General features: G+C 33.7%; 1 protein-coding gene and 1 non-coding gene across 3 annotated transcripts in view; one reads left to right on the plus strand and one right to left on the minus strand.

The window, feature by feature from the left end:
* The first annotated feature begins 280 nt into the window (after positions 1-280).
* LOC137396326 (pappalysin-1-like) overlaps positions 281-24,753 on the plus strand; it is a 72,093-nt gene continuing 47,620 nt past the window's right edge. For both annotated transcript variants that reach the window (XM_068082549.1, XM_068082550.1), the window contains exons 1-2: positions 281-418; positions 12,708-12,952. In XM_068082549.1, the coding sequence (XP_067938650.1) occupies positions 336-418; positions 12,708-12,952 (328 nt within the window). In that variant the 5' untranslated portion in view covers positions 281-335. The remainder of the gene's footprint in view (positions 419-12,707; positions 12,953-24,753) is intronic.
* Positions 11,179-11,252, minus strand: Trnai-aau (transfer RNA isoleucine (anticodon AAU)). The gene has a single exon. It is a non-coding gene; the product is annotated as a tRNA-Ile (tRNA).

Raw genomic sequence — 24,753 nt, forward strand, 5'->3', positions numbered from 1 at the left:
GGTTAGATATCTGCAAACAAGCAAGTGTTCACTCAGACGGATGCTTTTCCTAGAAGGCCCAATTCACCCCACCCAAATGATTAATTAGCTTGTTGCCTCCTACATCCACCCCTGCATAGAGGTTGATGGGTGCATTGCGTGTCTCAACACTCAGCTGGCACTCTCTGCTCACTTGTCACCTTCTGTCATCATATAGTGACCAGTATTATTGCCAGGACACCTTTTGGGCAATGTCATGTGTTCTTGACTCGTCTGCAGAACAAGGTCGCACACGTAGTCTATTTAGGCAATCTCTGTTTTCAAGAACTAGTATCATCTAGTATATTTTCGGCAACATGGCATACGGCAGGCTTTCTCTTCAATTCTTCTGTCTATTTATATGGTTACTGCAGGCAGCTCTGGCCTACAACTGCTACAAGTAAGTAAATATTTTTGCAAAAATTTTTTCCTGAAAATTAAAACGGTATTTATGTAGACATTTAAAAATACTCATTGATATGACATGATGAATGAAAATGACTGTGCTGAGAGTTGTTTATAGAAATCATAATCTTAAATTATTGTAGGCCTATAGGGGTACTAAATAAATTTATATACTGCTGAAAATATTTATAAAAGTATTTCATTTGAATATAATTTTTTGACAAATGTGATTTGGCAGAATTTGGTATCACAGTAGTTAATTTCGAAAACAATTTTTTTCTTGAGTTAATACACATTGAGTATGAATACCTGTACAAACCCTGTTTTGGCTTGTCTGATGAGCATGGCCAGAGATTTTCGTATTTATACTGCCAAATCTCAAATGGCTTTGGGGAAGGAATACATTTTACTACCTTACATTAACCTTCCTGCTATTCAATTTGTATGTACACGCTGATTCATGTTTTGAGAATTATATTATGGTATTGATATCTACAAGCTGCTACTTGTACAGAATTCGGCTTTACAAATATTTTTAAACAAAAATGCTGCCAATAAAAAGCTTTAGTCGACTATTTTGTCATTTTTTGGACTTGTCACGTAGGCGGTGAACTCGCATTTCTCAGAAAAATAATTCAGTGTTTGTTAGTTTTTAACCATTAGTTACGGATCAGCCCTGCCCAAGCTACCCAACTGACCTTAATCTTCTATGAGTGGCCATCTAAATAGATCTGGATTACCAGTGTGTGAACTCTTGATAGCAAAAAACCGAACTTCTTTACTGCCATTTATTAAGGGCTAATTAAAACAATTGGATTAAAAAAGACAGGTTAACTTTTTGCTTGCGAAACAATTGTACTTGCTTCTATGGTTTCTGCATCATTGTTGTCATCACTAACAAATCTATTCTAGATAATTCAGAGCTTCATAGCTTAGACTGATTGATGAGGAGGCGTTACGATGTCCCAATAGCTTTTTTCATTTACACGTACATAATGCAATTTAAATAATTGGTAGGCGCCACTTTAACACAAAATGGTGACAATGAAACAGTAGCTGTTCTAAGAATCAACTCCAGTTCTAAGAAAGCATCAAATGACGCATGGAAACTCTGGGCTAAAGAATTCTGTGGTTTTGAAGCTTCTACCTGATTGGTTAAGAAGCCATTTGCACGTGCACAAAATTGTTTGTGAAACTGAAAACGTCATGCAGGTGCTTGCATTAAAAAATGCAGATGTTTTAAACAGCATAAATATTGTTAGATTGCTGCAAACACTTGTCATCTATTGTCAACTTTGAGTAGCAGCATAAACAACCTATTGATGCCATAATAGAACACCTTTAGAGGTCAGCTGGATAGTTGGACTATCTAATGAAAAAGTTTATTTTGTCTCAATTATTATGGTGATATACAGGTATAATAGTGGTTTTTAATATATTTATACTCTGTAATTCTTAAAGTTATCATATAAATATTTCATGAATTCATAATTAGTTTTGCTTAAAATTAATTTTAAAAACGTATGTAAGCTCATCCTCGGTATGTTATAACCGTTATTCATGAGATATTCTGTTGGGACCGGGTCAGAAATAAATTGCAACATCGCAAGCTGTTAATTGCTTATATCAATCCTTCGTTTTTTGTGTGACGTCATTTTATCGTTGTCGGCCATCTTTACAGACAAGTTTATCGTTAAAAACACGAAGCTTTTGCAATGAATCTTTGAAAACGATGTTTTTGTTTGCAATTTTATTATAGTATCAAAACAACATCTAAAAGTACTATTAAATAAAAGACAAACCATCGTTTTCTACAAATATGGTGGCTTTTTCGTGAACGAGCGCATATGCAAACGACTTGATGACATCAAAAAAAGGATGGATTTGATGGCTGACTATGAAGTTAAATCCCCTTGTATTACAATTTTTTTTTTAAATCTGATTTTCAATCTTTTTTTACTCCAGTTAGCGTTAACAGTTAACAGTTAGTGATAACTGTTAGTGTTAATTTTACTCATTTTATGAATTCTCTTTTTATCATTAATACCAGTAGGTTACATCTGAGTTTAGAACTCAGTGCTCCTGATAGTAATGCTATATTGAAGAAGTGCTTCAACCCAAGGTAAAAACCTTGCTTGTGTAACACTGATTGAAAAGTCTGTCATCATTCTTTTCCTCTTGTGTCATGCAAAATCATCATTTCTTCAAGAACATGTTTTTCCTACTTTTATGTCTTGGTGAACTCATCACAGTAAAAAATATATCATTTCTGGCAATTTTGAAATACAAAAAGTGTGTGTGCTGTGCTGCTAATAGAATTAGCCAATGAGACTAGTGCAAAAGTGCTCAGGCCAAACATTGAAGATTATTATTAGGTATTTGTCATTTCATCTGAGTTTATGCAGTAAAAAATTAGCAAATTTAATTTCATTATCAATGTCTATTCCCTCTCTGCTGCATATATGGAACTTTATTCGGAACCAGGCTTAACCTGGAACTAAATATCCTGGGACTATCTGTGTATGGGATTTGGCACAGAATTCATTGTGGCTAGACACCATTCTTAACACCACCAATGGTCCTTCTGTGATCTGAACTACTAACCACTGAACCACGGCTGCCCAGTGGACCAGTGGTTAGTGTGCACCGCACCTGTTACATTGTTACATTTCTTTAGTATCTATCAATGAATAGTATGTCAAATATTTCTCAATATTTTTCCATGACTGCACAACAGGTACTACCCGCTATACACACAGTGCACCAGGTTACACCTTAGGTGCTAGTAAGAGAGCTGCTTGCCAGTTCATACATAAACTTTTTCAACATTTTTCTTGCGAAATTTTTCAAATTTTTCTTTCCAAATTACTGGAATTTTTATATTCTGTAAATTTTTTTGACAACTGTTGCTCTAATACATTCTATTTTTATTAAATGCGCCAGGCTTTTTATTCAGACTAAAATAGAGTACTTGAAATGTAATAAATTTGCAAAGTGAAAAAACTGTCTAGAACATAGTGACAGACACTGACATATCACCTGTGGTCCGTGTCAAAAGGTCTAAGCGCAATTGAGATTAAACTTCTTATTCATTAAACTGGACGACGACGTCGCTTGTTTCAATCGTTATTCAATGTCAGATTTTACAATTCTGCTCACCTCAAAAACAAATGAAAGTTTAATTGAAAGAATTTCTTCAAAGTTGTTTACACCCAGTAGCTACAGAACTCTGTGGAGTGACTTATGACAGTCTCTTTGAGATCTTCTAGTTAAAGATGACCTTACACAAAATTTTAGTAGATTTTATCAGAAAGTATCAGTTTTTTTCGAACCTTTGCAATTTTTTTTATGTTTGAAGTGATCTGACTGCCAGGATGTTTCAAGATTAAAATAGACAAAACTTGATTGTGGTTAACACACTCGGAAGAAAGATATGTCGGAAATGACGTCACGAGTTGATATCGTTGCTATGGTTGATATTGGCTATTGCATTCAAGTTGCAGGCTTACTCATCTCTATACAGTTGGTCTTTTTCCCAAAGTGCAACTATAGACATCATAATCACACTTCTGTTTGATTTGAGCATTTTAATCCTGATCAAGTTTTGTCAATTTTAATCTTAAAACATCCTGGCAATCGAATCATCTTAAACATCTAAAACAATCGTAAATAATAGAAAAAGACTGATGCTTTCTGATAAATTTGCTAAAATTTTGTGCAAGTTTAACATTTTATTATATAATATACAAAAATATGCCAAAATTTAGTTTATACAAAATTTGTCATTTCACATACTATGAAAAGACAAATCGTTTATGCTGAAAGGCTCCTATAGGATGTGTTCTAAACGCTGGAGCAAACTGGATGTGACACGGATGAATACTGAGATGCTAGTACTAGCATCAGCTTTGTAACAAACATTAGGCGTATCACACCTGTGGTGTAAACAAGAAAAATTCTGTTTAACATTGATGCAAATTAAGTTCTATTACGACACTTGTAATATAAATTGTTTATTTTGTAGTATTTGTTTATATTAAGTTTGTTTTGAAAACATTTTTTATTTTGAATTGCTGTCTGTCATTTTAGAGTAAACAGGATTATACTTTTAGTTTTAAAGCATACTCACTGCCTATCATCTATTCTATATAACAAAGTGACAAACCTAAATATCAATTACTACTTATATATGTAAATATGCCGGTGTCTACCACTACTCTCAGCTGCAGATTTCGTTCCATATTTCTATCTTAACTTATCTTACTCGTTACAGCCGCTTTAGTAATTCTGCTATTTGCTTGATCTGGTCCAAATTGTTATTTTGCCGGTAATACTTGTCGTGTTATTGCTCTCAGTCTGAAAAGTTACAGAGAGAATGGATTGTGTTTCACTCTGTTAATCATCGACTCTGTCATTTACATAACTTTGAGCTGTTTAACCACAGTTACAAGAGATTTATGTGACAGATTGGTACAACACTAATTAAATCAAACTCTGCGGTGCGCTTTCTCTTCGCTCCAGACCTCAGTGGCTGACCAGTCAACGAATAATGGAATACCTTCAGTCACAAGCTCATTATAACAAGTTGCTAATGATTACTAGTAGTAGGATACTTGTTCTCTGCTCTCCGCTGTCCACTAGTAAGAAGGCATTTCATCACCATGTTTGCCAACGTTTGTTAATCCGCTAGTTTGCCCCATCCTCAAGCTGGAAATGGGAAAGGCCCACCCCCTTTTCCCCCACCCAAGCCAAGTGATTTTGTTACTGAAAAATTTTCTCGAAAGTTTCATGTCTTTGCGAAAGATGGAAGTGGCGCTTGCGAGTGATGTACCAGCTATTCCATTTTAAACATGTTTCACACTTCAGTCATACCTATTTCAAAAGTGTGCTGCAAAGGGAGACAGGAGTACTCTGCTATGACCTTTGTATTAGAATTCTTTATTTTTTTAACAACGCGTCCGGGTGAATCCGCAACATGTGATTATCTATTGAGAGGCTTAACATGGGTACGCAATTCCAAATCCATGTCATCCAGACAATGGAAACAGTACCTATAGGAGATAAGTTAGACATCAAAGCTTGTTTTCATTCATCTGAACGTTGTTGGGAAATACAAAATTCTTAGGGTCAATATTTAAGTTTTGTCTAGATTCTAAGCAGGGTTTTAATACTGAGGCAAAAGTGATGCATGACTCCCCTAGCTTAAAATGACTGCCATGCATAACACTTTAAGGTGCGAGTGAAAAAATGTCCATCACTAAGTGAGTGTACATCTGTATAAATGTTAAGCTAATCCTTCACATGTCGCTTTCAACAACTTTTGAACCTCCCAGTCTTTGATCTAAAAATTAGATATTGACTCAGAAACAAATTCAATAAAATAATTTTGGTATTTTCTGAACATGGTGCGGGTTCAGTTAGGGTGGCCTAGAATAGGTATCTCAGACTAAGGTGTTCATGCTTTGAGAGATGGACACTCTTCCACCACCAATGAAGTCTTCATTCTCAACCATAGTGCACCGCCATCTTCACAAAAATCTATCTCAATATTTTTACAATTGCTATAAGTGTACGATTGAAATCTGAAAGTCGTACAGATGCATCCAAACATCTTTAGTGTAAATTTAGGCTGATGACATCATTTTACTGACTTAACAGTTTAAATAAATTTACTGAGAAGCCACCTTCTTCGAGCTACTTTTGTGTTTCCACGCTTGCGTTTTAAAAACTGCGTATTATTCTGGTATTAATGGATATCAGCAAACCAGAAATAACAACGGAAGAATTCAGAGTGTGTTGTTGTTCTTAGTAAACAACTCAACTTTGCAGAGCATAAATAGAAAATCCTTAATCATGACTCATAATAAGTAAGAGCAAACGGGCTCACTACTACTAGCAAAATGAAAGTAACCGGACTCACTACTACTGGCAAAATGAAAGTAACCAGCCTCACTACTGCTAGCAAAATGAAAGTAACCAGCCTCACTACGGCTAGCAAAATGAAAGTAACCAGCCTCACTACGGCTAGCAAAATGAAAGTAACCAGACTCACTACTGCTAGCAAAATGAAAGTAACCAGATTCACTACTACTAGCAAAATGAAAGTAACCGGACTCACTACTACTGGCAAAATGAAAGTAACCAGCCTCACTACTACTAGCAAAATGAAAATAACCAGCCTCACTACTACTAGCAACATTAATTTTGAAAAACTCACTACAATTAGCAAAACGAAAGGAAACAAATCACTACTACAGTTACTGTAGATGCCTCTACAATGTAAATAATCAATTCCAAGAATGTTTACGTTATAGAGATTTCACACTTTACGAAGTAAATAATCTAATCTATTTCAAGATCTTCCCAGACTCACCTCTTTGGCCCATCAAATATTGAACAAACTAAACTTAACGTCTCAAATTAATGGTTGTAAAATAACTGTGGTATTATCGTCAACTTGACCTTTTTTCTTATCTTTCTTTTATGTCCATGATTACGGTTATTCTATGTAAAGTTAGGGGTCATACCTTCGAAGTCAATTTAAATCTATTTTTTATTTAAAGAAACAAAAAACAAACATTGCATATGCAAATAAGATGAATGAACAATATATCTTTACTATAATAAGGATGGTGTCTGTCTGTCTGTCTGTTCATTCGTTTGTTTGAAGCTATGATTAGAAGTTAGAATGAAAGATAGCAATCAACCAGCTTTAAGTACATCTGAATAATTGTGCAGCTACTTATTATCTGTACTTTATCGACACACATGACGATTTCTCTGGCACTGGTATATATAATAGATATACTCAACGTGTTGTTAGACTAATTATGGGACTCCTCATTAGTTAAATCAAATTTGAAAACTTACACCGACTTAACGCTTTATGTTGTTATATGGAATTTCTTACGAAATGAAAAGCAAAAACTTTACATAAGTTTTTTATATCAAGTTTAATTTACTTAAAAGTAGATTTCTGTTATTAGGGTGTCTACTGTTGAAACAAAATGAAAATAAACAGACTAACTACTACTAGTGCACTGGTTAGTTGATTTTGTCACTGCAGTCAGTCATTGGTGTGTTTGTGTCAAGTCTTGTTGATATGTCTTGTCAAGCCTGGTCAAGTAACTACTACTAGTGCACTGATTGGCTGATTTAAATGATTTTTGTCATTTCAGTTAGTCAGTGGCTGTTTATGTCAAGTCTTGTAGATATGGGTGTGATACGCCTTGTAATACGGGTTTTAGCATTCTACCTTCAAGCTTAGCAGTCTCTCTTGCATTTTGAAATTATTTATTTAAATAGCAAGATGGCTGGCTAAGATTTGGATATAAACAGAGTCCAACCAAGAGTTTTTCTTGTCAACCAAGTATGTTTTCAACGCATTCATTGACAACAAAATTTTCAGGCACTGAAAAGTGACAAAAATTTTTAATTGACTTACGTAAAGCATGTTAAAATATCATGAATTATGTATTTATCAAACAAAGATCATCGAAGTTTGTTTAATAAATAGTAATAAATAAATTGCAACTGAAATGTACTTAATTTAATATTTTTGGCATTCCTTAGGAATGCTTACATTCTTAGAAAACTCTTTGGTGTACCATGCACGCACATAAAACAAGGAGCTCTCAGCTACCGGTTCCTTACAGCCTTTCTATAACAATTTGGTAAGCATAAGCTATGGAGGGACATAGAAAAGGACCTTCCTACTACAAAACCTATCAAAATTTGTGTTTGAATCGATATGGTCTGTAAATATAAACTATGCTAATTTTTTCGTCTATATGACTGATATTTTATTTATTTTATTACATTAATTTTAAATTTATATTTATTTTTTCAAGCTATTCAAGCTATGAAGGTATTTTAAAATTTATGCCTGAAACAATTAAAATGGTTACTTTGCTATACTAAATAATGACATGCTCAATAATTGCTGACTATGACTGTGATCATATTTTAAATTGGTTATTCTTTGATCTGGCACAAACAATAAAGTAACACCACAGATGTTAACAAATGACCCCAAATTAACCACAAAAATTAGAAAATTCCCTGCTCTCAGTAGGCCTATAGACGTCTGCTGTTTTAAATTACAAACAGTTTTTTTGCTGTCGCTAGCTTTTCACATTTATGAGAATGCGATAACATTGACTCTATATGTGTTGGTTGTCAGCAGGTAAAGTCAAACCTTGACTTGAGTTATTTGCATATGACATGAAGTTTGAGTAAATATGTATGCGGTATAGTAAAGTAATTTTCATTATAAGGTATTCAATAATTCTCCTAACATTAGTTCTTTGAGTAAAAATAAAAATAGTTAGGCAAAAATAAAACAGTAAAAAATAAACAAAAAGTCAATTTAAAATCTATATATCAGGTTGCTGATGATGAAAACAGTTTTATAAGCACAATTTTTATACCGTAATGTTGCAAAATATATAATAAAGATGATCATGAAATCATAAAGTTATTTGAATAAAATTTGTTGAAAAATAGGCATGTCCTAAAGATAACTCCTGCTTTCACTCAGTTGATTGTTTGGACTGTGTCAAGTTTTTATTTATCCCAACAAGTAAATATTATGCCTGATATAATCAGAACCTGGACTTTGCCCCTGACCAGTATTAAACAAAGACTCTCCTTATTGGCTCTTCTTCATCTCTCAGCTGATTGGAATGCATGACATGAATTCACAGAGCCTTCAAGTGGTCATTAGTCAGTTTGACCTGCATAGTTTTTGAGAAAGACACTAGAGAGGGTGTACGAGGTGTAGCTTCTCCAGAGGTTGCCGTTAAAGTGGCAGCGAAGATAGATATTTAGCACTGATGTCAGCATAGCACATTATTTGAATGACATCCGAAATAGGTTCAGCACATGTATATTTGGCTGATTATGCTATTGTTAGTGCCAAAAATGTAACCCCTGCCAACATATGATTTGACATCAAACATTACGTAAGAAACGTCATGTTGCACATCATGCATGTTTGTTATTGAAAAGTCACGTAGATCATGGCATCTTAAAATGCTTGCTCATGCTGCCACCACCTAATATTTGTTGCCAAGTTGAGTGACGACTTAATGCCTTCGTGTCACATCTGATTTGTCAGTAAAGGATTTTAAGTAACAGGTAAAAAAGTATACAATTAAACAGCAGTGCCTAAAATCTTAAAGCAAAATGTTTACTTTTAGGCCTGGTACTCTAAGATATTGAGTTTAGTTTTCAGGCTTTTCGTAAAATTTCAATAATTATTTTTTCTGTCGGAAGTCATTTGAAATCATTTAATCATTTTGCAGAACAATTTGGTTTCTATGTTAAAAACAAATTATTGTCACTCAAGGATTTAATCGTGAATGAATAGCAAGCAAAATTGTCTTGCATAAAGTTTCTCTAGTGTGCTTCTGTCTAATCAGTCACTCTGTTCATTACGCCCTTATAGCGATCATTCAACTCGCCTTACTTCTATTAACATGGACAAGTCAAAGCTTTTTCACATTGTAAAAAGGCCTCTTGTCTGCAAGGAATTATTCCAAAGGATTCTTTATGTGGTTTTGTCTAAATAATAAGTGAATGCTAGCAATTATAACAATCTGAATGATGGCTCTCTCCGCTCATGTGCCTTTTTAATTGATGAATGAGAAATAATTTATGTATATTTGATTCATTGAAACAGTACGCCTCATTGAACAGGTTATGGTTTTCATTGTGATTCCTTCAATCTGAAAACAGCTACTCAGAGATTCGGTTAAGATGTCACACAGATTTGTCATCAATAAAAGTAGACTTTTGAGTCAAGGTTAAACCATAACTGTCACGAACAACTGTTATCGTATTTACTAGGTAAATCAGACCCGCTGATTCCGATTTTGCACTCAAAATAAAGATTAGTTCACTAACCTTCAAAGTCATTTAGGCTTTTTTAAAGTGTTTCAATATCCGTTTTGAAAACAACACAATCGGCATTACAAGCTCCGCCCATAAATATGTGACGAAACCTAGCTTTTTCAGGAACGGAAGTTAGGAATGTTTAGTCCGATTTAGAATAGTAGAGATGGGTGTCTTAAAATCCATTATTATCTAAATCTAGCCTGTAAAATAGTTTCAGTTTTTTATGAAAGGTATATAAACTATTTAAAATTGCTCGTAGCTTGTTACATGACGTTTAAATGGGCTGAACGCCGAGAAAAATGAGCTCAAGAAGCGCGGTTTTATCACAAGCTAGTGTTGTTATCGCGCTTTTTTAAATATGCAATGCTAAATAGCTTATCTACCTTTCAAAAAAGACTGATATTATTTTTAAGGCTGAATTTAGATATTAATGGATTTTAAAACGCCCATCTCTATTATTCTAAATTGGTCTAAACATCCCTACGTAACTTCTGTTCCTAAAAAGCTAGGTTACGTCACGTATTTATGGGCGGAGCTTGTTATGCCGATCGTGTTGTTTTCGAGACCGATATTAAAACGCTGTAAAAAAGCCTTCATTACTCTGAAAGTTAGTAGACTAATCTTTATTTTGAGTACAAAATCGGAATCAGCGTGTCTGATTTACCTAGTAAATATGATAAAAGTTGTTCGTGACAGTTATGGTTTAAATTGTTAGAAATGACAAAGTGCAGTATAAATGGCAGACTTTACTTGTTGCCTTGCAATAACAGTTGTATTAAATATGCCAACCTTCACCATAAATATGCCCCATCACAGAGTTTTGCAAATGTGCAACTTTTAAGAAACAACTAAAAACATTGGCCAATATGGGGCTCGAACCCATGACATTCAGCTTATTAGACTGACGCTCTAACCAACTGAGCTAATCGGCCACTTGCTGAAAATGCAGAATAATCACAGGAATGAGAAAATAAAGACTGTTATCTTACAGAAGAGTTATTGAGCGGAAAACGTCTAAGAACAATAAAGATGCCTTTGCAAACCATCTTTCAATTTTTCAATTTAAACAGTAAAGACTTGCTACAAAGGGCTGTCATGAGCGGCAATATATTCATAACAATACCTTAAATGCGATCACTTTGCAATAATACATTCACTGGTGAGATATCGCTTGTCTAAATAGGCATCAAGATTTTCAGCAACACTTACCTATTGTTGGTGGTTACAAAAACACTTCTTAAAATGATTACTTAGCATTTCCAATACCCTGAAACAAAAATTGTGTTTGTTTACAATAGAACTACTCAGTGAGATAAAATCAATACAGGAGTGTTCTGAATAAACACCACCTGCTGTCAAAATGCTACTGCATGTGGCAAACACGGAGGTGTCAACAATGGCTTATGTAACCTTCAAATTGGTTAATCAGTATAACAGGATTCGGTTGTTACATACAGTGGACCCTCGCCATACGAGTTTAATTCGTTCCAGTGTTGGCATCGTAAGGTGAAATTTTGTATGAAGGGGTATTAAAGAAACCCTTAGTAGTTATCTAATGCAAGCGCCTCTGTTAAAAATCATCAAAATTTTATATATGCACTGTACATATTACATATTAGTAACAAAATAGTATTTTAACCTTAGTAACTATAGTTACCTACAGTAATTTTAGTGTATTGGATTAGTGGTTGGATCACCTCAAACATCAAAAACAATTTTTTGTGCAAGTGTATGTTTAATGGACTAATACAAAATAATGCGTAAGCTTTATTATCAAAATATTACTCAAAACTTCTCCAGCTAAAACAAAACTGATTCCACATTACTAGCAAATAAAAACAGTTTTGCACATTTTAAATACCTTTGTAGTTTTTACTACAGTTTATCTTGTGTAGAAATATATAAAATTAAGTAAAGTAAGTTTTTTAAATGCTTCACCACAAAATAAGCCTTTTAAGAGATTTAAGATCACATGTGCATTTTAACAATGGCTGCGAAAGTCCAATATTGAATTCACACCTATCAGTTGCGTTTAATTGTCCCTTGATTCTGATTTGTTCATTGATTATCAACGATGTCAATGCTATATCAAGAGTGCAGCAATTATATAATAATAAACATTTTAATGCAAAAATTTTAATCTTGTAGTATTACTAAAAGTAACTCTATGAATGTGCTAATGTTAGGAGCCCAAAGATTGTTATATAGTGTTTACCTCTAGATGTTTTTTGTAATATAATCGGTAGAAAACTGGATGAGTTGTTGAGGTTTGTATTGTATGTCAGGTCACGTCCACCCTTAAAATAAGTTTACTGCCATTCTCACTGACAGCGCTTAGTTATAAGTATAACAGCAATAGCCTCATTTCCGATGCTGTTCTTTTGCAGAAATACGGACAAGGAGAGCAAGCCCTTAGATCTTTCTACACATTCCAGCTCACTTTCTCAGGCTAGCCTAAAATTGAGGCATAAACGTGATCTCAACCAGCCATCACCTGGTGCCCTCGAGTTCGATATAGGGAACTACCTCTACATCTCTGATATTGACCATAGAGTCGTCGAGCATGATGAATTTACTATCAGCTTCTGGTTGTATTTGGAGGGAGGACAACCCTCGGGGGCTACCATACTAAGTAAGTGTTTCCCATAGATATACTCAGAATTACACAGAGGGAATCTTTTGTATTTATATGTACGTACCTTTATTTATTTACCTGTATGTACCTTTTATTAGCATTAGTATTCGTCAACAAAATCTTGTTTTTCATTACATGCCAAAAGAAAAAAAAGTTATATCTTTTAATATTCATTTACTTACTTACGCCCTTCAGGTTTTTTATTGTCATTTTTTCAAAAAACAAGTATATTATATTTCATAGCAGCCATTCTGTTTGCTCTGGTATTGTACTCGTTTGAAGCAAAATTTAAAATTAAGGTTTATATAGTGGCTGTCTTAGATACTCATATTACACAATTAGAAGAATTGAAAGTTAATTTTTAATTGTCCTAAATGCACTTTTAATAGGTAACTTTCTAACTTGCCATCCTTGGTAGGAGGAGACCTTACCTTTCTAGATCAGTGGTGTGTATAACCATCTACTGAAAACATACTTAACTTGCTCTTCGAGCAAAGAGTGTCATAATTCTTACTACACAATGTGAATGCGTATTAAATAGTTTTATGTTTTTATAATATTAATTTAAAAACTATCATATGAACATTCCAGTCATTTCTACATCTTTTCTAATGAACATAGAGGAACCTGACTAGTTCATAAGCAATCTTTTCTAGAGATGGTTTAACTTAAACTCGGTGTCTGATGACAATCTTAATTGGAAATAAAAATGTTTTGGTTTCAACTCTTTTGGTCCACTGCTCATTCAACTCTCTTGTTTACTGCTTAGTTATTGTTGACCAATCACAGATCTGAACTGCTGCCTCTGCAGCTCTCGTTTGGTTGTTTAAAATGTTTTAGCCGAGTATGATTTGAGTTGGGCAAATCGCTCAAAACATTTTTGAAGTTATTAAACACACCTTTTGTAGCCAACCCAGCGTCATTTACTTTCCTAGGACACTTATGTATTCGCCTCATCTAACTTTCGCGTTTTTGCGGAGTCATCCTCTCACGAAAATTTCATGAGCGAAACTAAATTATCATAACGAACGAGCGAAAATGTGAAATTAAATAGCTTTGTTCATTGATAGTTCAAGAAACAAATGGCAGCAAGCGATCAAATTGCATCATCGATATCGCCCACACAATTTTACCTGCGGTTCACAATGACAAACTAGTCCCAAATTGAAAAAAAATTTCTTACCGGTAAACTGGACCCGAGGAATCTAATTATGTTTGTTCCACTGCATTTATTTTCACATCACTATATTTTCGCACTCATCAGAGCCGCGAAATTAAGTTGCAACGAAATTTTACTCTGTATGTTACTCACGAAACTAAATACTAGCGAAATATAAGTGTCCTAGGGTATATGGAAAGCTGGCATAGTATATATGTGCTTAATGGATGAATCAGCAGTAGTGAGTACCTTGATAGTAACTTGAATTTGAGCATGCACAACTGAATCCCAAGTTTAAGGTGATATAACAGCTCATTGGAGTTTATCTTTTCAACTGATTTGAGTTTGGTATAATAATCACACTGCCCAACTTGGATGTATACTGAATGAGTACATATTTACTATTTGAAGTAATATTATGTAATGATATTAAATCTACAACTAAATAAATTTTTCGGCTGTTTTCTGTAAAAGAGTTAATTGTTATCAATTTTACCGCAACGTTTACGTGTTCTTCGGTAATAATAGTTATGAAATGAGAAGAGTTGACAAAGCCCACTTTAAGTAAATTCTAATCAAGCAAGCGCTTATTGATTTTGTAATTATTTTCTGTTGACCAAAATCAATGTTACTAAAAACAGGCAATGAACGCATGACCTAATAACCAAAGAATGTTGCTATTGCATTCCGCTGTATGAAAAACTGGGAACTTCTGGAACCAAGGAGGTCTCCAGGCTCTCCATAGTTCAGTTTTCTCCCGGCCGAGTTTCTGTTAATTAAGGTTCTATGGTAAAGATGCAACAAAAAATTATCATACAAAGGAATGCACTAGATGGGACCCTGGCGAATGAATTAACTAGGTCACCCATCCGGTTAGGTACAGTAAATATCTTTGCTGTATCAATATACAGTTTATTTTTCATATCTTTAGCATTCGTTCAACATTGCTCATGCATTTTAGACTAAGATACAATGCTAGATTTTTAACTTGTAAGGGTATTCACTTGGTAACCCTAACAGGAAGTGTTATGTTTTGCTAGGTAATAGAGTGGAATCGGTGCACTCTATTGTGGGCTTTCAAAGCTCACTCGCTGTCACCTGCCACTTATTCATTGCTTAGTCATTCCTCTTCACATCTGAACACATTCTTTTGTATTAGCTGATTGCAGATGCTGATAGCATTTACATTCAGGTTTATTGAGCATTCAACAAACAAATTGGGAAAATGAAATCAGACTCAGGGGAGAAAACTCTAAAATATTCAATAAACAGAGGACATATATGTACACAACTGAGCATCTTTTCAGGAAACAACTTAATCAATAAAAGAGTGACACAGTGGAATATCTATAAATATATAACCTTAAATCAATAGCTTGTCAGCAGAGATCAATAAAAATTGCGCCGCTATAGTAGAATTGTATAAATTAGTAGTTTTAAAAATTGCTGCTCCTCAAGAAAGTCAGTCGTGTGAAATTGTCTCCTAGTGTTCTCAAAGAAAACAACATAGCAAAGAAATTTGCAAATGCAAACATTTTTCACCAATATTAAACCTAAAATAGCAAAGAGCAAGCTACAAACACATATGTACACTACTTTTGAAATCTTATTCCGTGTTACCAAGCCTTAGATATCTCTGGCATGACTACTTCAGTGTTTTATGAGCAATTGGACTGAAGCTTGAGTGAGACATATAAAACAGGTGAATATAGTGAAACTGCTATAGGTGATTAGATAAGCCGCTATATCTTTGCAAACTTTCTCACATATATTTACCATAATTACTTAATGTAGAAGTAATTCTGTATTTATAATTTATATAAAAGATTATATATAAAAAATTCTTGCTTGGCTGATGGTCTATAGTGAATCCAATAAGAATCCACATCAGGAAAATTTGCAGCTGTCAATATTTCCCGATATTTCTTTGAGTGTTGATGACCGCCTGTACAATGTGAAGCATTTTGGCGATAGTAATTTGTGGTGGCTGATAGCGGGATTCATTTATTTCCATTTATGATAGTCGCTGCGGGACTAGTATTTGATTGAAACACGCAAAAACAAAGAGGTTTCTTCACAAAAAATTAAAAAGAAAAATGAGAACACTAAGTCACGGAGTATTCGTTGATGCAAACATGGATGGGTTTGTGATAGTGTGAACGTTGTGATCATCGACGATCACCGAAGTGTTGCGGCATCAACTCCGAGATATGTCGATATAGTGTGGACCAGCCTTAACTTTCAAAAGTAACTGGATATGGTGTATATGTACCCACCATTGACTGTTACCAATGATATAAACCCCCATAAGGATAGGCGACGGCAATCATGTGGACGGGGTTTAATGATCGAGCTCTGTTGGGATGAACCCGAACATAGCATCCGAACAAAGAAACAGTCTGAATAAAGCCCCTTGTAAATTTACAAATATTATGAACAATGGTAGTTATTTTACTGATCTGTTGGTTTCATTTTGTTGACAAATAAATATAGTTGCCCAATATTGTCCCCGTTATGATCAGTCAGTTGCCATTCACAAACATTCGAAATATTAATAGTCACCATTGTGAAATGGCCAAAATTGGGTTTTATATTTAGATTTTGAGTATAAAAACTACCCTGCACAGCTTTGACTGCTGTTCCATCTTATTGGCCAGGTCAAACAATGTGACAACGATGAAAGACTTTGTCATTTTATAATAGGGTTGGCAAAATATTAATCAAAAACTAGGAAAAAAAGGACGTTGTTCGGGTAAATTATATTTAATTTTAATCATATATTACAACCCTTACCAACATCAAAATTGGTAAAAATGGGTAATTTAAAATGTTTTACTTTCCATGAATCCATTTTTTTGGTTAGTATTGCCCCTACACTGTAGAAATTGAAGATTTGCTATTGTGAACCGCAGGGGTCTACTGACCGAAAGAGCTAATGAGACAATAACAGCAAGTGGTGTTTTCCAAAACCTAGCAAGCCAACCGCGAGAACTGTGGTAGCCTTAAAACCTAGGCTAGCACAATTCCAACAGAACTCATCATTAAACCCCGCCCAAATGATAGCCGTCGCGTATCTTTGTGGGGGTTTTATATCATTGCTGTTACATAATGGACTCTATTTGCCGATATCAAGTGTAAGCAACTCACCATTTACAAATTGTTGGTGCAAATAAGTAAACAAATAACATACCACCTTACCCCTCATTTTTCTAACAACTGAAACTGTATGTCGCAATCAGCTAACGTAAGTACGGAGACTTCTTAGATAACACACTATGTGGTTAGTGCACGTGCACTCAGTTTATCCCTGACCAACGCTTGGAAGAGGTCATCATCTGTATACATTCCAAGTAATTCCTTGATGACCTTCAGAACCTGTCTGAAGGACACTGAGAATCCGTACTTTGGTTCATCAGATTTCTACTTTGTCTAGTCAATGCTCAGAGCTATAACGATCAACTCAACAAATGAACTTTTCAACCCTCGGTGGAATTTTGAACTGATATTATACAGTCGTCACACTCCAAATACAATCTATCTGAAGCAAAGGTTAGATGTTGGAAAAAAGTATTCCATTGTACAAGATTTAACTTTCTTGATTGTTTGTTCATCAGCCCAACGCTCTAACACTTGTACTAATCAGTACCTTCCAGCATTTCTGAATAATTGTGCAGATGGTGGTTATCTGTGCTTTATCTGCACACTTGACGGACATGCTACTAGTCTTTGCTACAATAAGAACCATGTTCATCTGTCTGATGTTATGACTAAAAGTTGAAAAAAAATTGCATCAAGTAGGATTTGAACCTGCAATATTCAGTTTTGCACGCTACCACCCTCATCAACCTTTCGCCTTCTACGATTTAAGAATTATTGTGCATGTACTAATTCTCTGTGCTTCATTGATTACTCATGACGATCTCTAACCGCGCACCAGACAGCCAGGATATGAGTTATAATAATATTGAAAGTTTCTCGCAGTGTCATCAGTGAAAAGGGAAAGCTTAAGATCAAAATTTTAAGTTAAGTGTGAAAAATAATAAGACATACAAAGAGTTGTCTCACAATTGTATAAATTAGGTTATTTCTAGCTTCACTTAGTCAATTCTAGAATAACTAACTGTACTTCCCAACCTACTCATCACCAAGCTTACTCATCTGTTCACCTGTCTCTAGGATAAAATAATGATAAAACCACTTTTTTATTTCTTATTTAATTACTTTTTACAGTGTTACATAAAGTTTTACATCACTTACATCGTTTTATAATTGTTTTTTTTTATGTGGTACTCATTCAAAAAGGAGTTATGTGAGGTTTCGGTGATGCAAAAGAATTAGATATGGTACAGTGTAATCTTATGAATTATTTTCTTCAGCAAATGAAGGTTTTAACATACAAAACAGGTTACAAAAGCACTTAAATTTTTATTTCGAAGTTTGACTGTATAACACTTAACTCTCTCTCTCTCTGCCAACAATATATCAGCCATAACTTAAAATGCCTGATACTTGATACTTCGGGCTTTCATAGACATCATAAATGCTTGTCTCATTGAATACTTGCATTTTCGGTTTTATTTCAGTTTGCATCGTATTTGTATTTTTGGTTTTAAACAACGTAAAACCTATAAACATAAACGTTTTTCTTATTGAATATTGACCATTTTCGGTTTAAACAGCGTAAAACCTATATTGTTAGTTCCCATCATATCTGCAAATTTTAGAATTTTTTTTTACTGTGATGTAAATCAAATAATCCAAATGAGAAATTTATTTCACCAAAATTCTGGTCCCAACTGCTATGTATAACCGCATTTGATGTTCAGCAATGTTTAATTGACTTTTGGTAAATGATCACAAAATTGCAAAGATGTTGGCTAAAAAAATCTTTAGGCAACAACTCTTTCTAAATATACATTAAATTTTAACTGTTTTTTATTGGTATTTAAAAAAGTTCTCTAAAACTGAGTTGATTGACATAAGAGTCAAAACATCGTTTTTCCTCATTATTCTTAATAACTATCTTAAATGAAAAATGATGTCTCAATCTTCATTACGCACGTCAACTAAGGTTTAGCGGCTGCTTCACGAAGATTGTTATTGTCACAAGTCTAAAGCCGACCAGGTTTTGTGAAACCTGTAAAAGTGTTCGTTTATCAGGTTGGAGTTGTACGTATCATCAAATTTATACCAAGTGAAATATTAGAGTTTCTAAATTATTATTCAATAATGATACTACAACACAATTGGAGTAACCAACTTTACTGGTTTAAATGACTCTATCCAGGGACTTGTTGTAATGGGAGGATAAATCCAAATTTTGAGTGACATCATTTGCAGCATCAAAAGTTTTAAAGTACCATGTATCTACATACTACTAACTACTCCGCCTCTGTCACAAATAAGAGTATCTATTAATATTATTATATTCTCTGACACCTTGAGGCTTTTAAGTATGACATTTTGGTAATGTTCGGGTCAAACCATGATTTTTCATTAAAGTTCTGATGAAAATTAATAAAACAGTGTGTTATATTAACAACAAGAAAGTGTATACCAGTGCCTTACGAATATGTAAAATGCCTGTGATAAATTGCATTTTGCTCTAGAAATCCTGTTGCGCAAATTACAATAGTGATACAATCCCACAAAGACATAATATAATATACTATAATTGTGACACAAACAAAACTAAACGCAAATATTATATTGCCAATTATATTTAGTTTTGATTATTAATACTAAATATTATTACTGATGTATTCTTTTTGTGCCTTTGAAACTATCACGTAAGGAGAGCATATATAATATATATTCATTTTTATCATAATTGTTATATATTAGTATTCGTCTTGTAATGATCATGTACCGTATATATATATAATTTGTTTTATCAATATTCCGTATGCACAATACATGTAGTTCTTGTTGAAAGCAGGGTGAAGGAGGGATAGAACTTGCATCAGAAAGAATAGTTCTATCTCAGTAATTGCCTTCGCAATTACTGAGATAGATTATAGCTAAATTATAGCTATAATCTATAAAGTATAGCAATTATAGCTAAATTTTAGCTGTAAATTTTGGTATCAATTTGTTAACCTATTTTCCAGTTCAATTTTGAAAAAAATTGTTGCATGAATAGAAATTTTAAAATTAAACTTTTCTAAAAAAAAATTTTGTGCTGCAGGATTTCTCATGGAAAAGCAAAATAATTGCAAATCCCTACCAATGGTTGTCATGTTTTCCTTAATTGCTTGAAAAGCAATTATCGTGGTCTAGTTATAGTAATCCAAAAGTAATCCAAATCTTTTTATTAGATTTTTATGCCTATCATTAACTAAGATGCCATAAGCAGTAATTTTAGCAAATCTTTTTATTTATGTGAGCAAAGTAAAGAAGCGCTTGGGGTTCACAGAGTAAAGAAGCCCTTGTAGTTTACAGAGTAATCCTCTAAGATGATAAGCTTTAGTTCAGTATTTTTAATTTTAATTTACGTTAAGTTATTACGCTCACAACAAAAACAGAAAAGGATTTAAGGCTCATTGTTTTTTCACCTAATTTCACAATATTCATAAGCACCAAATTCATATGCACAGCAGTTCATTAAATTATCAAGAAATAACAGGTAAATTCTGTAAAAAACATTTTCATATTTTTTACCTAAATAGCCCACGCAAATAATTAGCTACTTTATAAATATGAAAACTGCCTATATGTTCACTATGTACACATAAACAGAGTATTGCATGGCATATTTTGAAAATAAATGTTTCTAGTCATCAGCATATGAACACACTATCGCATAAGATACAAAGTTGGTTTTGGCAAAAATCTGAACCCTATGAAGTTATTACTGAGAAGTTTGTCAAATATTCATGTAAAAACATATAAAAATGTTAATATAAAAAATCACTATCGTTCAGCTTGTTTATAATTAACAGTAAAACAGAAAGAATGATCCTAAGTATTTTTTTTCATTACCATTGGTCATTTTAAATGATGGCTACCACTCTCTCTCTATTCATAAACTTCCGTAGTTCGAAAATAAAAAGTAGTCTATATATTTATGGTTGGTTGAAGTGAGTGATCTTTGTTAGACAGACTAAAGTTTCCATTCTAACTCCTGTCTGAAGTTAGTTTAATTTGAAATTTGTTTAAGAGAACTCACAGATTCATCGCTAATGAAAGGTGACTTTTGGAATCAGTTGTTAAATTGCTAAAAATAATAAAGTACAGTATGGATACCAAAGCCTTTTTTTTGAGTTACAATAGCACTATAGGACTACCTCTGGAACCCGCGAGAGACATTTTGGTGTATAATGAACCCTGGTTATTCTTGGCCAAAAACCGCGGGCAGGCATATTTCCAGAGAAAAAGTGGGTATTAACCATTATGTAACATGGTTGGCTTATTTTATATAAGGTATTCGGATACATTAATAGGTTGCTCACCAATTAGTAGGTTGTGTTTGGCCGATGGAATTGACATCTGTTAGTATTTTTGAATATTTGTGTGGAATACCCAATTAGTGGGTCTACCCTGTTGTTTGTGTTTGGCGGAAATCCTTGAGCGGTGACCCGGCTAGCCCGTGGTGCCAACTCTTACTCAATCATAAAATTATGTACATGTGTATGCAATTAATGACACAAATAAAATATTGGTCAATATAGGGCGGAACACCATGATATCCAACTTACTAGACTGACACTCTAGCCAAGTGAGCTAATCAATCATCTTGTGGTTTTTTCATAATATTTTTGAAAATTTGTGTTCTTTGCCTTATGACAAAAAAAGTGAACAGACAGATGAACAACAGCCAATAAAAATATAGATACAAAAAAGTCACATTTGCCCTGTGTGAAACTGAAAATGCTTCTTCAGCTGGCCCCAGAGTACAAAAAGCATTGAAGACATGTGTTGCAGAAAATTTTAGGATTCATAAAGAGGGGAGAATGGGAGGGCTAAAAAGAAGATTGGTGGAACAAGAAATCATAGATGGGAAGAGGGGTAGAGTCAGAGATGGTAGGAATGTTAAGACCCATAATAGGAGAGATTAAGGTTTGATGGGTCAAAGATAGTAAAGAATGCTGGGGTCAAAAATATTAAAAGAACAGAATTGACAGAACAGAGACAGTAGAGAAGGTCAGAGATGGTAGATATTATTAGAGGTAGTGGTAGTAACGATTCAGCATGCCGAGTCAGAAATAGTAGAAAATGATACAAGCTGATATAAGAGAGCATAGATCAATTATAAAAGGTAAAGTGTACCCAAGTGAATTTTGGTCCTTGAAATATTTGTGGTCAGACAGAGAATCTCAGCAGGTGGTTGCTTGTCACACTCTACTGGATTAGAATTATCGGTGATAAAGTGATCACACTCTCACCAACAACCATGTTTACGATAAACATCATCATCAGGCCATAAGCTCTTGTCATGCCATGGTATCAGCCCACTGAGTAAACTAACATTGCTTCATTTTTTCTTTAAGTTGTCTAGTTTTTTGTTTGAGAAATGACAAAAATAACGTTTGATCTGGCAACTATTGAGCAGTGAAAACACAAAGACTTAGTATGGGCTGTGCCAAAGCATTTAAAACTCCTTTGGCATGTTGGCAAGCCTGTTACATAGCCAACTGGCAAATATGTTAAAAGGTCGTATGTAAGGTTAAATAGCGAAAAAAATCTGCTGCATCTAGAATGTGTTAATAATTTTGGTTTCACCAGTTCGAGCTCTATAAACTAGTACATCTTGAGTTGACATCTACCAACTAACAGATATAAAAATTGAAAATATTAGCAAAATCGTTTTTAGATAAGCTAGATTAAGTTCCAGTCACAGACTGTGGCTACAAGTGAAACCTTTTAGGCAGAATGTTTTCCTCTTGAAACCGTATCAATCAGTTATTTTTGGAATTCTGCAAAGTAAACTTTGCACTTCAGTTTATTTGATGACCTCACTATCACCTGTCTGTAATTCACAGCTGTAAATATTATTGCTGCTTTCACTGAACTTTAGTCAGTCACAGAAAATACAACATCAATGTCTTTAGAAGTTTAACAGCTTAAAACATTGTAATGCCTATGACATCAACATTTAAACGAAAACACAACTTCTAACTAGAGCCAAACATCTATACAGTAGACGCTCCTACAATGTAAATAATCCGTTCCAGGAACGTTTATGTTATAGGGATTTTATGTTATACAAACAGTAAAATACATGTAAATTGCGTAATCCAAAAAATAAAACTGATAGCAAATATTTTATACGTCTAAAATGAAGCAAAATAAAAAATATATCCATATATATATATGCATCTCAAAGTTTGTGTGTCTGTGAGTCCAGCTATAGCTATTAAGGTCTTGAAATGAAAAGCTCACTTCATGCTGGATTTGAACCACGGAGTTTGCAACCGATAGTTTCTAACCACGCATTTAAACACTGAGCTACACAGTGCTTAAAATTCTATCGCTCTTATCATACGCCATACACCCTTTTTTGATTGCTAACGCTAAATGACATACTAATTGATACATTGGACCCACGGGTTACGATGCCTTTGTTATAAAATATTTTACACCTAAATTTATGAAACAATGCTTTTTCGTCCTCGCCATACTAGAACAAATTCGTTTTCCATCATACGATATTAATAATAGCTTAGTTTCTCTCGAAAATAACATTTGGCAATTGTTGTACTTTTTACAATGAAATAACAAAAATGTTGATATGTTATTTTTCCGCTATCTCACTCAGTTCAGCTCTATCCATTATGGTACAAATGGATTCACAAACAGATAAGTGATAAAATTTTAGTTTGAATTTTAGTAAAACACATACTAGCACTTCCTTCAAGTATGTTTTTAGTAAGCTAAATTCATTTAAGTTAGATTCAGTGTTTATGTTACACGTCTGTCTTGAAGGTATACGAACTATAATGACTGTTGCAGTACATCGTAATGTTACATTTTCTTGCAGACCATAATCACAAAATTCGCTAAAGTTATTGTAAGTAACTATAGTTATTATGATTAACATACTGTTTTGTTACTATTTTCTAATGATAATGATTTTTACCAGGGGTTGATTGCATTAGATAATTACTATGGGTTTCCATACTATTTTATGCGTCTTTATTTTCACCTCATGATATCAGCATTGAAACAAACTAGAATCATATAATTGTATACCAAATAGTTTCTCATTGTAATCATAGCAAGTTAGACTATATTTACCCATTACAATTTTGAAGACTTTTACAGTTGTTTTACTTTTTTCTCAGAATTCAGTTTAAAAGTTAAAATGCTAAATGTTGTATGTGTTAAATAAATATAAATGTTGTATCCAAATACGATTTTATTACCCCAGCAATAAAAACGTTTTATGTTTTACTATAAAAAGAATGGTGTCTATGTGTCTGTTGTCTATCTGTATCCAGAGGTCAAGGTTAAGATAAAATATGACTTTTGGCGATACTTCCAACTCGTGACTGATTCAGATTGATAGACCGACAGTGTAACACCTGCGCCAATCGATCGCCTTTAAGTATTTATTAACAAATATGCAGCTACTTATTCTCTGTTTTGTTGACAAATCTGATGATCTATCACTACTAACTAAAATGTCACGAAAGTTGTA

This window comes from Watersipora subatra, chromosome 5, assembly GCF_963576615.1.
Source record: "Watersipora subatra chromosome 5, tzWatSuba1.1, whole genome shotgun sequence".
Lineage (NCBI taxonomy): Eukaryota > Metazoa > Bryozoa > Gymnolaemata > Cheilostomatida > Watersiporidae > Watersipora > Watersipora subatra.